Raw genomic sequence first — 12330 nt, 5'->3', positions numbered from 1 at the left:
CGATTCAGTCGTAACAACGTGAGTGAGGAAATTCGAGTAGTTTTGACCCAGAAAGCGAAATTTGAATATCAGACACTTAGGTGCAAGATTATGCATGTAAAATTCCATGTTTTCCGTCCCGTTTTTGCCCATTTCTCGGAGGCAAAATGGGCAAGAACGCTCATTTGTGCATCATTCTAGACAGAAATAAATGGCCCTTTTAGAAGGTGAACCATGGATGGGGAAATGTTGGCAGTTTTCTCGAAAAATGCTTGAATTCGAGAAGTTTTAGATATGCGCGGTTTCACTTAAAAAACTTACTCCTCTTTGGCCATTTGCACCGTTTCGTTGAACTGCGTTTCCAGCAAGAACCGCTGCTCCTCACTAGAAAATTGGGTCAACTCAGCGTCCCACAAAACCACCCGTTTAGGTACCTTCTTTTGAGTTTCTCCTGTAGGTCCAGGAACTTTTCGTAGTACTCGTCCAGCTTGGATGGGAAGCGATGCTCCATGCTTGTGCAGGTTGCGCGTCAGGACTGCGTCAGATTCGTCGGGATTGTTTGTATTTATAGCGCGTCACCTGCAACCGATCGGCGTCGCCAATTAACGGGGGCTGTTGGAGGGTGCGTGCGCCAATCGGGGGCGCCGCTCATCAGAGTGCTCGCACTTGCCCGCTCTTAATTAAGTGCAATGCGCCCTGCAACCGGCCCACTTGTGATTGGAAAAACGCCCATACGGGATCTGCAGGATGATTCGCATTCAATCGGGGCGCAGACTTGAGGGGGCACGCGATGTCCGTGCCAGGACCCATCGACTTGACCTTCGGCTGCATTTCGCCCGGCGATCGATGACTTTATATACTTATATAAGTATAATATTGTACCGTGGATGGCCGAGTATTAAACTCTTTCTTCTGCTTCCAACTTTTATTCCACTCGGTACAACTTTAACTACGGAACAGGAACAAACTAACTTCAAAATTACCGGCAACTTCACAAACAATAACAGTAACAGGCGGAAAACTCGCTCTTCCGACTCCCGGAGTTTAACCTCTTCTGCACTCAGGCGCGGCTGTCACTTCACTCCACTCGTCTTCTGTGTTGCTGACATTTCCGCTAGAGCTAGTTTGTCGGAACTTTTGCTCTTTTGTGAGTGCCTTTAAAGGCTTATTTATAGGCTTACTCGTCTGGTTCTCGTCGTCGCTTATATAGTTTTCTCCAGGTATTCCAGATAGTTCTAGAAATCTCCAGAACAGGTGCGAAACTTCCCGCTTGTCAGTGTCATATTTGACAGTAAATGGGGCCCCAATGGGGCTCCCATTTACTGAAATACTATGAATTTCGATCCCCCATTCCAAACGTGAGTACCCCAGGCCATTTCCGTTACAATATAATACTTAATAATAATATCCTTATATATTATATGATTTATGTACACCGGGCGCCCTAATTGAGGTTTTTTAGTCGCTGAAAATCACGCTAGTGGCCCAGCCGCAGATTTCTAAGGAAATCGTCGAGCACACTGCTGGGCTGCTGAAAAGCGCCCCGCCAGAGCCCCTAACAGATGGCGCTGGGAAGCGGCAGGGGGCCAAGAAGAGTAAACCGGCCACGGGCAAGAAGCCGGATAAAAAAGGTGCTCTGCACCCCAGTGGCTAGCGGTGCCTTATAGGCTCATGTTTTTTCAGCAAAAGCGCAAAAAGTCGCAGAGGGCGCAGAGCTCAGCGCCCAGCATCTGTACCCTGCCGAGATGGCTTATTGGCGCAGTCTCGAGCCCTACCACATAAGGGCCAGCTTCACCTGCACCATCGACTACGAACCCTCCAAAGGGTGCGCTAATCGTGCAAAACAACCGATGCTGACTGAACCGTTTTTCCCTTATCGGCAGGCACAAAAAGCGCGACAAACTGCAGTTGGACGCGATTTGCAAAGTGGTGCGGCCCGACTTCATCGCCGATCTGAGCCAGCAACGAATCGCCTTTGGGAAGTGCCTGATTGGAACGGGCGCAACCAGGACGATCACCATCAGGAACCTCACCGGTAAGCGCGCCGACGGGATGTTGGGCTGCATCTAGCGCTCCTGTTCCAGACCGGAATATCAAGCCTAGAGTGTCCCTGCTGAGCCCTGCGGGCGGCTTTTTCGCGTCCTGCATGCGCGAGTTGCCGCCGGGGGCCTGCGGCAAGCTGCGCCTCTGCTTCAGACCCACAGTGCCTCATAAGGTACCCACATTCCTTAGTTACCTACGAACCTCTCTTCACGCAAACGGGCCCCAAACATTCAAAGGCCGTTTATTTATATACACAGGAATTTCACAGTCAAACTAGGCGAAAAACTAGTCAAACAAACTGTACCTTTGCAGCTTGAAAAGGCCGCGATCCGCTTTGGATTGAAAGACCCACGAGGGGCGCTTGATCTTCATGCAGCGGGGCGCTTTGGGGTTGTAGCGGCCAGGGCCGGGGGAAATGCGCCAGTCGGTGGGGGGCCGCGCGTTCCCATTGGAGGAGTCGAACGCGTGCTTGGAAGCGGGCGGCGCCTTGATCCTAAACCCCCTTTCCTATCAGGCTGTTCGATGCGTTTAGGTTAATTACCCGGAGCTGCTCAGATTGTAGTGGGCGGGCCCCGGATCTGCGGGGCTGCGATAGCACAGGCTCAGATCGTTGAGCATGTGGCGCACCGTGGGCTTCCTCTGGAACCTGGGCGCCTTCAGGAACAGCCCATACCTGAATCGGTATTGGTTGAAAAGTGGGTGCGTAAACGGATAGTGGGCGGGGCAACCGTTTCTTGGTGGGGTGCTCCAGTAAAAATTGCGCGTCGCTGGGTTTGACGTAGAAATATTCAGGAACGCCGCCCAGGGGCGGCGCAAAGTGGTTCTTGATGGTGGTGCCGTCCCTCGGCCCAGTAAAGCAACTGTAGGGCCCTCTAAACAAATCAAGCTATGAAGGCTTTCACGGCCGGTTAAATCACATTTAGGAATGTTTTCATGTTCACATTTAGGAATGAAAACATTCCTAAATGTGAAATCAAGCTATATCGGCTATAATCGGCTACATGACGTGTCCCGATCTGTTCCGAACACCCCCGAGTGCAGTGACATTTTGACGTTTTGCCTACTTACTTTGACGAGACAGTTCTCCTAGTGATATCCGAGGTGTTTTTCATGTCGCGCAGCTCGTACAGATTGGGGGGCAAGTGATAGGGCTTCGCCCCCGACTTGAACCTGTCGGCAAAGCCGTCGTACTCAAATGTGGGCAAGGTGGAGAACGTTTTCTTGGACTGTTGGTAGCTCCCAGCCAGGCCCCTCATGTAAGTATCTGAAACCCCCCGATAACGCCCGGATTACGCTCGCTGCGCCACATCAACCTACTTGGAGGCGGGGCCTCTTGGCCCACGAGTTCCTTTGCAAACCGCGGCCCATTTCCAAAGCCAACGTTGTCCTTGCGCGAGCCCGTTAGCGTTGCAAACAGCTTCTCAGCTACGTCCGTACTGCCTGGGCCTCTCATTGTGCGCTCGAACTGCCTCTGTTTCAATATGTGCGCGTTTCTGAAGCCCAGAAACTTGGAAAACTCCTCAACCTCCAGCTTGGTGCGCCAACTGGAACCCCGATTAACTGAAAACAGTGCCCCAATCTCGCGCTCGGTTAAGGGCCAACTTCATTCCTTGCTTCGCCCGGCATTGCGGCCCCTTGGGGTCGAAGCTGCCAGGCCCCAGCTTGGTTATTTCCCGTTTCATCGCCCCAGACTTGTCCAGCTCAGGGTGGAACCCCAGTTTGGCGAACCGTTTGGTTGACACCCCGAAAGGGACACCATATTTACAGCCCTGGTGCTTCATTGCGTTGGTTTCAATGACATTCATGTGACATTTGGCAGGTGACAGAGTTTATGGAAATTCGCTCCAACGCCACCTTGGTTCCCCTGGTGCTGTCCGGCGAGGGAGTTTTGCCAGTGATTAAAATAACGCCCGCCTATGGAGTGTTTCGGGTGGAAACCAAGCGGTCCAAGCTGAAGGAAGTGCACTTGAAGGTAAGCCGCTAGTGCGTTAGTCCAAGTTCGCATAACAATTCAGTCAATGGTAGATCGAAAACGCTTCTGAAGCCCCTGCCAGTGTGCAGTTGGAAAAGCTGTTTGAGATTGAAGGACTGGCCAACAAAGAGCATAAGGAGAAGACCTCGGAGGGTCTCACTGAAAAAGAACTGGAGACAGTGGAAAAGTGCTTCAGCAAAGTGACAGGTACAAAGGGCCACTTCGTCCTGAGCTTGCTTAATTAATCCAGACCCTCTTCAGGTCAGAGCCACTTTGCGTTCAAGTCTGGAGATGGAGCTTTGAATATCCCGCCCACTTCCAGCAGCTCGGTGACAATCCAGTGCGGAGACCCCGAGCTTCTGGCAAAAACCCAGGAGGCGAAACACTCCAAAAGGGGCCACAAGGACGGGCACACCGTGGCCGCTGAAAATGAAGGTAGGGAAGAGAAGCAATGCATTGTGCAGTATAATCTTCGCGTAGGAACGGCTTATATTCAAAGCGCGGTTGTCGTATGTTCAATTAAAAACTAGAGATGCTGCTCATGTTCACGATGAATCGCCAATGGGCCAGTTTTCCTGGAAACCAAGCGTTCTTAGTCAGTAATTTGACTGCCTGCAAAATCTTACCTCTGCTGCATACTCTCCCGGATATATTTCCCTAAGCTGGTAGTAGACGAGTCAATGAACTGCTGCAGCATACTGTGCTCCTCCTGAGAGTAGGAGGGCATATAGTAGATGGTGTAACTCAAAGTCCTTCTGGCTGCGTCCAGATCTTCAGGGGTAGCCATTTGGATGTTGTCTAAATTAGCTGCAATAGAAGCGTGATTGATGTATAAGTTGCAGCAAGCCAAGATTGTTAGGGCGTTTCACCTAGGATGTCCGGCAGTTTCTTATGAAACGCCTCCTGAAGGGGCTGACAATTCTTCTGGAAGAGCCTATGAATGGTCTCGATACTCGCCTTAGGCACCGGGGTTTGGCAGAGAATGTCGGGCAATGTGGTCAGCCAGTGATGGTAGCTCGCAGATCTAGAGCAAATTTAATACAGGGTGAGCTAAGTTGGCACGGAAACTTGTTGCGTTCTCACTTGTTCAAAAGGGGATTGTCGAAAATGTCATTAGCCAGGATCTGACTAAGGCGCAGCTTATTGGGCTCGCTCAACACTTTATCTCTCCTGTAAAACGCCACGACGTCCTCTAAAAGCGCCGATAAGTCCATGCCGCTCCGTTGCCACTTGCGGTAGTTCTTGCCGAAACACTCTGATAGTAGGTCCAGCAAACAGGCGCTGCTTTCTTCCTTCAGTTGCCTCTGATGAAGCATGATTTCTGGAACAAAGTGCATCTAGACCAGGCCAGGAAGACTGTTGAAGCATCTCACTCTTCAGGTAGGGCATGATGATTGCCATTTCCTTTGCCAAGTTCTTTTCGGTGCAATTCACGTACAACATCAGATACACGAAACAGATCAGTAGGTTTTCGCGCACGCAATTGGGGTCGTTGTTGTGCTCCATAACGTTCCATTCGCTCTTGGATACTCTGGATCGCGCTCCGGAGTAAGAGTAGGGAAAGTTGCTCAGGAGATGACTGAGAAACTTGCGGCCTTCCGGCCCCAAAAACACGGTGTTCTGGGGAAGATGCGCTGTTGCATTTGGGAGAGTTTGGAAAACGAACTTACCATGTCAAAGGCGTAGGGACTATCCGGAATTTTTACGTATTGCCACAGTGAGTGGAGAGTGTTGGTGATGCAGGCGAGCAAAGCGCCCGCTTCTTGAGTCAGCACACAGCTGCCTGAAACGTTTCCATACTCCTCAAGGTGGTCAAAGAGGGGAAGCTCCGCCTACCTGTCAGCGCTGTTTGTTCAGACCTCTCTCCCAGCCACGTCCGCTTGCCTGTCGTCGCCTCCTGTTCAGGCCTCCCTTCCAGCCACGATTCAAACAGTAAAGGAACCACGATCATCAGGTGCTTTTTGATTAAGTCCGGTTGCGGGGACTTATGGGAGTATATGCCAAAGTCGGGACCATCCAATTGGTCCATCAACTTGGTCTTATAGAGTCCAAAATAGGGCTGTCGGTCCACGGAGAAGATCGGTGCCGGTTCACATGGTGGGGGTGCTTTGGCGACCAAAATGATGCGGAAAATTGCCTGCAATCGACTCAGAACCTTGATGCGCCATTCTACGCTGGTCAGCTTGCTGCCCAGGTTCAGAGTGAGCGTTCGACCGATTTCTGAGTCGTTGCGCAGCTTCGAAACCAGCGCCAGAAAGTCAGGGAGCATTTCTTCTGCTGCTTTCTCCATCGGGCCACCGCCTTTCCTGATGAAACAGTCCAGAAACAATAGCGAATCTTCTTGGATGTTGCGATTGATGTCGGTCATTGCGCACCGCAGATTCAAGGTGAAATAGTGGAAAAACGGCGACAGCCGCACGCTGGGGACCTAAAAATGGGAAATTTCCCAGTTGAAATTCCAGTTTAGGACTGTTCGGTTGGAAACTCACGTTGTCTAGAATCGCCTCTACGGTTTTTAGGGCAGTTTTCCGAATTTTGGTATCCGGGTCCTGTATCATGCCACTGATGGCGAGGCAAATTGGCGATAGATGTCGCTGGATTATATCCTCCGTGCGGATTTTGATCAGTTCGCATAGTTCAGCGCATGCTGTTCGTCTTACGGTCCCATTGTGATGCTTCAGACGACTCAGAAGGTCCTGGAAATTTCAAATACGGCATTTTATTTACTGTTGATTTTTTTCATTTCACTTGAAACTTGATGAATTAACTTGATAATTTCAAAAATCAAATTACATGCACTTGTGTTCACTTGAAGCCTTTCTCAAGCCAGGCGCAAACAAAAATTCATAGGATCGCTAATTTCCGAAATATTTGAGCATTTTAAGTTAAAAAAAAACCACCCGGTATATTATTTGCGAGTATAGTTGAAACGACTTATTTTTGCCCCGCCCGGCAACGCCGGCCTCTAAATCTGGCTCCATGTGTTTATTTTCTTAACCTCACTATTTTGTTGTTCGACTTCTGTCGGCGTTCCGCCGATTACTCCCCATTTTCTTCGTAACTTGCTTACCTTAACGTTGAGATTTCTTCGGCTTAAAATATCATTGGAGTCTTTCTGCTTGAGCTGCTCCTGTAGCACTATAGGCCGCACTTTAAACGAGGTGTCGGTCACATTCTGTCCTTTGGGCAGAAATGTGGTTTTCGGTTGCTTCAGCTTCGTTTTGGCCTTTTCGGCCCTAATGTGCTTCTTGTGTTGCTGATTTCGCCCCATTTTCCGGCAAATTTGAGCGAAAACGCGGGTATTTGCACCCAAACAATCACTCACCACAGTTGCCAAACTGAATTATAGATGAAGACAAGTGTATAGATAAAGACGAGTGATTGAGGACAAGCATAGATGAAGACAAGTGAACTGAACGACAGTATCAATCATCAACCTAGTAATTATTTCTGTCAATAAAAGCGAACTTTGATGCAATATTTTAGTTAGAACCATTTGTTACTGTATTCTGGACTTTTTGCAACTCCAATATGGTAATTAATTTACTGTTCGCAACATGTTTGTGCCTGTTATGTACAACTGTTCCCCTTCGCTCGGGCAGATACAGATGTCCCCATCTAGCGGCGCGCCGCTGCCAGAGAGCATATTCACTTAGCTCCATTCTAATGGCGGATATTTTGTGACGGCGACCATAGAACACAGATTATCAAACTATAGAACAAGACTTGTCCACAGATCACAGAGGTGAACGCCACTCTGTGAATCACAGGGAAAATAAAATAATTTTACTAGTTTTAAAATCGTTACTTACTAAATTGCTTAAGTCTTGTTCTATGATCAGGGGATGCTCTGAACTAGTTGGTTACCCGAATGGGAGTACATGGCGTTCGAAAAAAAACATTTTAATGTCTAGAGCGGCCTATTGAAATATACCGACGTTCCCTCCCAACACTGTGTATGAAAAAAAAATTCAGTTGACTACATCTATTTATTCACGTCCACAAATGGCTAAGAACACCTTCAGATCTGAGGTAATCTAAAGCAATCAAGGGATATTTACAAACCGAATTAGTCCTGGACTGTTCCCAAATAAGAATCAGAGACAAGACTTGCCTCTGTTAGAATACAAGAACGAGTTAGAAAAAAGTTGATATATCGACGCACGTTGACCACCTAGTGGGATGGCGGAGGTGGGCCATAAGAGTGATAGTACATCTGCGTCTGATTTTGCCCGGTAGAATTTGGGGGCGGCGGAGGCGGCGCGTTAAACATCATCCCAGGCATTTGGTAGTTCTGGAAATGCGACACGCCCGGCGGCGGCGGCAAATGCGTCTGATAGCCCATCATAGACTGGGCCGAGGCCTGACTGGTGGGCGGGGGCGGCGGTTGCGACAATTTGGAAGCCGGAGGCGGCAGCGGCGGCTGCTGAATATGCGCCATCGTTGCTGGATGTTGGTTTTGCAGGTCCTGCTACAGTTGGTGTTTAAGGTTAGTTTTGCGGGCGGCACTCGAGGACGGCGCACCTACCAAGTGATACTGCATATGGTGAGCGTGAAGCATTGTAGGCTGCGCTTGCTGCGCCAGTTGCGCCTGCATTTGGTTGTGCAGCGCCAGGTGATTGCGCAAGTGGTGCGACGGCGGTTTATCCTCCTTGGGGGGCTGCGGCTTAGGGGTGGTCCTTTGAGCGCTGCCTGCAAACTTTGGGGGCGACCGCGGCTTTCCTGCATAGCTTCCCCTGGATGCCAGAGGGCTCCTGGATCTGGAGCGACTAGGAAAAGGCCAGTATGACTGGGGTGGGCCCATTGGAGTCAGGTTAATGCCAGTACCTGCTGCTGGAAGAGGAGCTATCCGAGTAGGAGCGCCTACGTCTGCGATCGCCCGACCTGCTTCTGCTCACGCTCCTGCTCTTGCTACGGCTTCTGTCCCTGTCGCGACGCCCACGGCGCGGCGCTGGTGAGCGGGATGGCGATCGTGGGCCTCCGCGCCCATTCCGACCTCCTCCTCCTCCGCCGCCGCCTCGTCGCCACCGGCCTGCGCAATCGGGAGCTTAGTTACACGCTGAACTCCGCAAAGAAGAACTTACTTCTGCCGCCGCCTTGGCCGCCATGCTCCGCCATGTCTTGCAGCTTGGGGTTGATCACCTGCTTCGCCTCCTTCAGCACGGCCACGAGGTCGGCGGCCTTGTTGGAGTTCTGTGGCGTGAAGAATGTGTAGGCGGTGCCAGTTCGCTGGGAGCGGCCTGTGCGCCCAATCCGATGCACGTAATCCTCCGAGTTGCATGGATAGTCAAAATTGATGACGAACTTCACGTCTTCCACATCTGGAAAGTTAGATTGAGCATTAGTTGGCTGAGGCACTCCTAGCGAGCACGAGTTTTTTTCATCCACTAGACCAGGAGCTCTGGCCGGATTCCAGTCGCGTTCGGGGTCGATATAGAAACCTGAAAGTCGATAGATTGATTGCCTGAGCCCACCTAACGACGCACACTACTTTTCGTTGAACGCGCCCTCACGGTAAACCCTCAACATTTCAACACCGGGCAGTTCGGGAGGTAATTGTTTTGCCACTGCTTGAAAAGCCCCCAATCCGCAGTATATTTTACAAGCGAGTAGATATCACTAAACCACTTTTTGCAAGGATTTTCAACGACCAAAACCCTCGAGGTGTAAACTAAATGTTGCACCAATCAAGAGCATGCTTGAGCGGTGTGTTCCCACGCGGCCGGCCAATCCTAAAGCTATAAAATGTCGTCGACGGTGTCGAAAGGAAAGGAACAAAAAAATGGCAAAACACAATATCCTACCTATGGGTGTCTACAATGAGCGACATTAGCACAGTGTGCTGCCGTTGGGTAACGGGACCAATCAGCCGCCTACAGCTCCTGTCAGTGGTCCCTCAACACCTCTCGCTCTTGCGCTTCGTCTCACCGCACGTGTCCAACTCGTCGGACATTGACTTGAGTGGGACGAGCTCAGTTCCAATTGAACGAGCAGAGACTTGCCGGCATAGAGCGGTGGAGGGCGAAAGGGATGACAAGGGGCGGCTGCGGCGGCAAAGATCGGTCGCTTTGATTGCCCCTCGTGTCAAAGGGCCGTCGACAGGTGCCCCTCAATTGAGTGGGGGGCAGAGCGCCAATCGGGGCGGTCTCTTTGTCGTCGACTCACGAGAGGCACACATGCGGATCGTGTGGTTTCGGCATTTTTTACACACGCGTACATTGTGCCTCTGAAAAAAGACGACATTGGGCTACGTTTAGTATTGTTAACAACTAGGGAACGGACGCCTCCGACTTTACTGTATGTACAATACCAGCTAAATCACTAGCTCTAACCATACCTAGTTGCCTAGTCTTACTGTGCGAGCCTGCAACAGGCCGTCATAGTGACCAACATTCGGCGTCAATAAGAGTAGGCAAGAACGGCATTCGATCCCATTGAATGAGCAAGAACCTCTGCCTGTCGCCGTTTTAAGGCAGGCTTTGCACTTACCCAATCCGCGTGCGGCCACATCCGTGGCGACCAGAATGGGCGCCTTTCCGCTTCGAAAATCTGCAACAAAGCTCCCTGTTATCACGCCTTTGCTAACGTTAAACCGGCTTAATCACCTTGCAACACCCAATCGCGCTCCTGTTGGGTTTTATCGCCGTGAATGCAAACTGCCGGCCAGCTGCAAAAAGCAGGAGCAATGAACAGTATTCAGTTATCATCAACCTAGTCTGGTTCTTACCCATCGCGCTTCATTTTGCGCGTGACATCGTCAACTTTGCGCTTGGTCTCCATAAAAATGATCGTCTTGTTCTCCTTTTCCGCCATGATTTCGCGCAGCAAGGTGCTGAGCTTGGACTCCTTCTCGTACTCCTGGCACACGTCGATTATTTGCAAAATGTTGTGATTGGCCGACAGCTGTAATGAGCCGACGTTGATCTGGGTGTAGTCTTTCAGGAATTCGGACGCCAACTGCTGCACCTCCTTTGGCCACGTGGCGGACCACATAAGCGTCTGCCTAAATCACCAAGAAAATCAGTGACAGCGACCACCTCCACTAGAGAGTTGCCTGGACAGCACCTACCTATCGGGCCTAATCTGCTCAATAATTTTCCGTATTTGAGGCTCAAACCCCATGTCAAGCATCCGGTCTGCTTCATCCAAGACCAAGTAGGTGCATCGCTTCAGATTGGTTCTGTTGCTCTCGAGGAAGTCAATCAGACGACCTGGCGTGGCAATTACGATCTCCACCCCATCCAGCAGGTCTAACGCTTGCGGGCCTTTGGGGGCCCCTCCAAAGACGCAGGTGTTCCGAATTCTTGCGCTCTTCCCCAACTCGTTGGCCACCTAAAAGCGAAAACGCCCTCAGCTGATGTCGCAAGATGTGTGGGTGAACACGCGCCTGTTGGATTTGCTGAGCCAACTCCCTAGTAGGGGCCAGAATGAGGGCTATCGGCCCGTCGCCCCTGGAAAGCTTGGCCTGGTGGCTGATATGGACGATGGCCGGTAGGATGTAGCTCAGCGTTTTGCCTGACCCTGTTGAGGCAATTCCCACCATGTCTTTGCCTGAGAGGGCGATGGGCCAGCCTTGCGCCTGAATGGGAGTGGGATGCTTGAATCCGGACTTTTGCAACTCCGCTATCACGTAGTCAGGAAAACTGCAAGCTCAGTGGTTTAATGGGTCCCGGAATCACGAGCACTGGCACTCACCCTGCCTCTTCAAAGCTCATCACCGGCTCGGGGATGTTTTTTCCTTTGAGGGTGATTTCTTTGGCTTTACGCCACTCTTCCACCTGATAGCAGGGCCGTTCAGCCACTGCCGGATGGGGTACGTAGAACTCCTTTTTAAAGGGCTCCAATCGACTGAGGTCCCATCGCGGTTTCCTCAGGTTGCTTCCTGCTTGGTTACGTCTGCCACCGCCACCACCGCCTCCTCCTCCTCCTCCACCCATATACCCTCTGTCCCGACCGCCACGATCCCGGCTTCTAGATCGCCTTCGGTCTCTGCTCAACAACGAAATATTGGGGCATTTCAGAAAATAATCAATTCGCCATTGATGTTGCAGGCTTGGATACGAACCTGCGACCACTTCTAGGCCTCATCGTGAGCTGCAACTGGATTTTCGTTTGGATCGGAAGACGTCACCAGTCCTCGAGGAGAGGAACCCAACAGCTTATGAGATGGAAACGAGGTTTAGATCAACAGGAGCGCAATAAAAGCTTGATGAAAATCCGCGGTAAGTACGATACACAAGTATAATTGACGTGATAAAAATGGCGGATGTCACAATTGACAAGCTTGGCCTCAGTTGATGTTTACAATTAGCGTGGTGACCAAACGGTTGTCAGAT

The 12330-nt window shown here is 50.8% G+C and overlaps 5 protein-coding genes across 6 annotated transcripts in view; 1 reads left to right on the top strand and 4 right to left on the bottom strand.

The window, feature by feature from the left end:
• Nucleotides 1-898, bottom strand: part of LOC109542926 (involucrin-like) — a 3460-nt gene extending 2562 nt beyond the window's left edge. The window contains exons 1-2 of the mRNA XM_048665635.1: nt 414-898; nt 301-363 (exon numbers count right to left, since the gene is read on the bottom strand). Coding sequence (XP_048521592.1) covers nt 301-363; nt 414-490 — 140 coding nt within the window. The 5' untranslated portion in view covers nt 491-898. The remainder of the gene's footprint in view (nt 1-300; nt 364-413) is intronic.
• Nucleotides 1-4530, top strand: part of LOC109545746 — a 12202-nt gene extending 7672 nt beyond the window's left edge. Inside the window, exons 7-13 of the mRNA XM_048665632.1 lie at nt 1442-1610; nt 1663-1804; nt 1863-2014; nt 2064-2194; nt 3842-3994; nt 4048-4201; nt 4256-4530. Of these exons, the coding sequence (XP_048521589.1) occupies nt 1442-1610; nt 1663-1804; nt 1863-2014; nt 2064-2194; nt 3842-3994; nt 4048-4201; nt 4256-4524 (1170 nt within the window). The 3' untranslated portion in view covers nt 4525-4530. The remainder of the gene's footprint in view (nt 1-1441; nt 1611-1662; nt 1805-1862; nt 2015-2063; nt 2195-3841; nt 3995-4047; nt 4202-4255) is intronic.
• On the bottom strand, nt 2248-3842 carry LOC109543031 (lymphocyte expansion molecule-like). Its single transcript, XM_019912544.2, has 6 exons — nt 3625-3842; nt 3340-3566; nt 3091-3286; nt 2751-2894; nt 2564-2695; nt 2248-2515 (listed from the first exon to the last, which is right to left on the bottom strand). Exons 1-6 carry the CDS (start codon nt 3825-3827, stop codon nt 2308-2310), a joined length of 1110 nt encoding a protein of 369 aa, XP_019768103.2. The 5' UTR covers nt 3828-3842; the 3' UTR covers nt 2248-2307.
• An 86-nt stretch (nt 4531-4616) lies between the features above and the next one.
• Nucleotides 4617-7265, bottom strand: LOC109543030 (testis-expressed protein 10 homolog). The gene is made up of 8 exons (XM_019912543.2): nt 7065-7265; nt 6484-6690; nt 5831-6422; nt 5665-5777; nt 5368-5614; nt 5078-5315; nt 4864-5018; nt 4617-4801 (listed from the first exon to the last, which is right to left on the bottom strand). Exons 1-8 carry the CDS (start codon nt 7263-7265, stop codon nt 4617-4619), a joined length of 1938 nt encoding a protein of 645 aa, XP_019768102.2.
• Nucleotides 7266-7969: 704 nt separating this feature from the next.
• Nucleotides 7970-12279, bottom strand: LOC109542974 (ATP-dependent RNA helicase dbp2). Of its 2 annotated transcripts, none has more exons than XM_019912449.2 (11): nt 12060-12279; nt 11690-11983; nt 11382-11637; nt 11064-11326; nt 10722-10997; nt 10600-10661; nt 10484-10543; nt 9079-9315; nt 8822-9026; nt 8523-8763; nt 7970-8465 (listed from the first exon to the last, which is right to left on the bottom strand). In XM_019912449.2, exons 1-11 carry the CDS (start codon nt 12080-12082, stop codon nt 8169-8171), a joined length of 2214 nt encoding a protein of 737 aa, XP_019768008.1. In that variant the 5' UTR covers nt 12083-12279; the 3' UTR covers nt 7970-8168. The 2 variants fall into 2 exon arrangements, with proteins under 2 accessions (XP_019768008.1, XP_048521590.1); XM_048665633.1 differs by having other exon boundaries at nt 7970-8462.
• Between the last annotated feature and the right edge of the window lie 51 nt (nt 12280-12330).

This window comes from Dendroctonus ponderosae, unplaced genomic scaffold, assembly GCF_020466585.1.
Source record: "Dendroctonus ponderosae isolate FM_Combo_2020 unplaced genomic scaffold, Dpon_F_20191213v2 Dpon_F_20191213_4, whole genome shotgun sequence".
In the NCBI taxonomy this organism is placed as follows: domain Eukaryota; kingdom Metazoa; phylum Arthropoda; class Insecta; order Coleoptera; family Curculionidae; genus Dendroctonus; species Dendroctonus ponderosae.
This window is presented reverse-complemented; position numbering and strand designations above follow the sequence as displayed.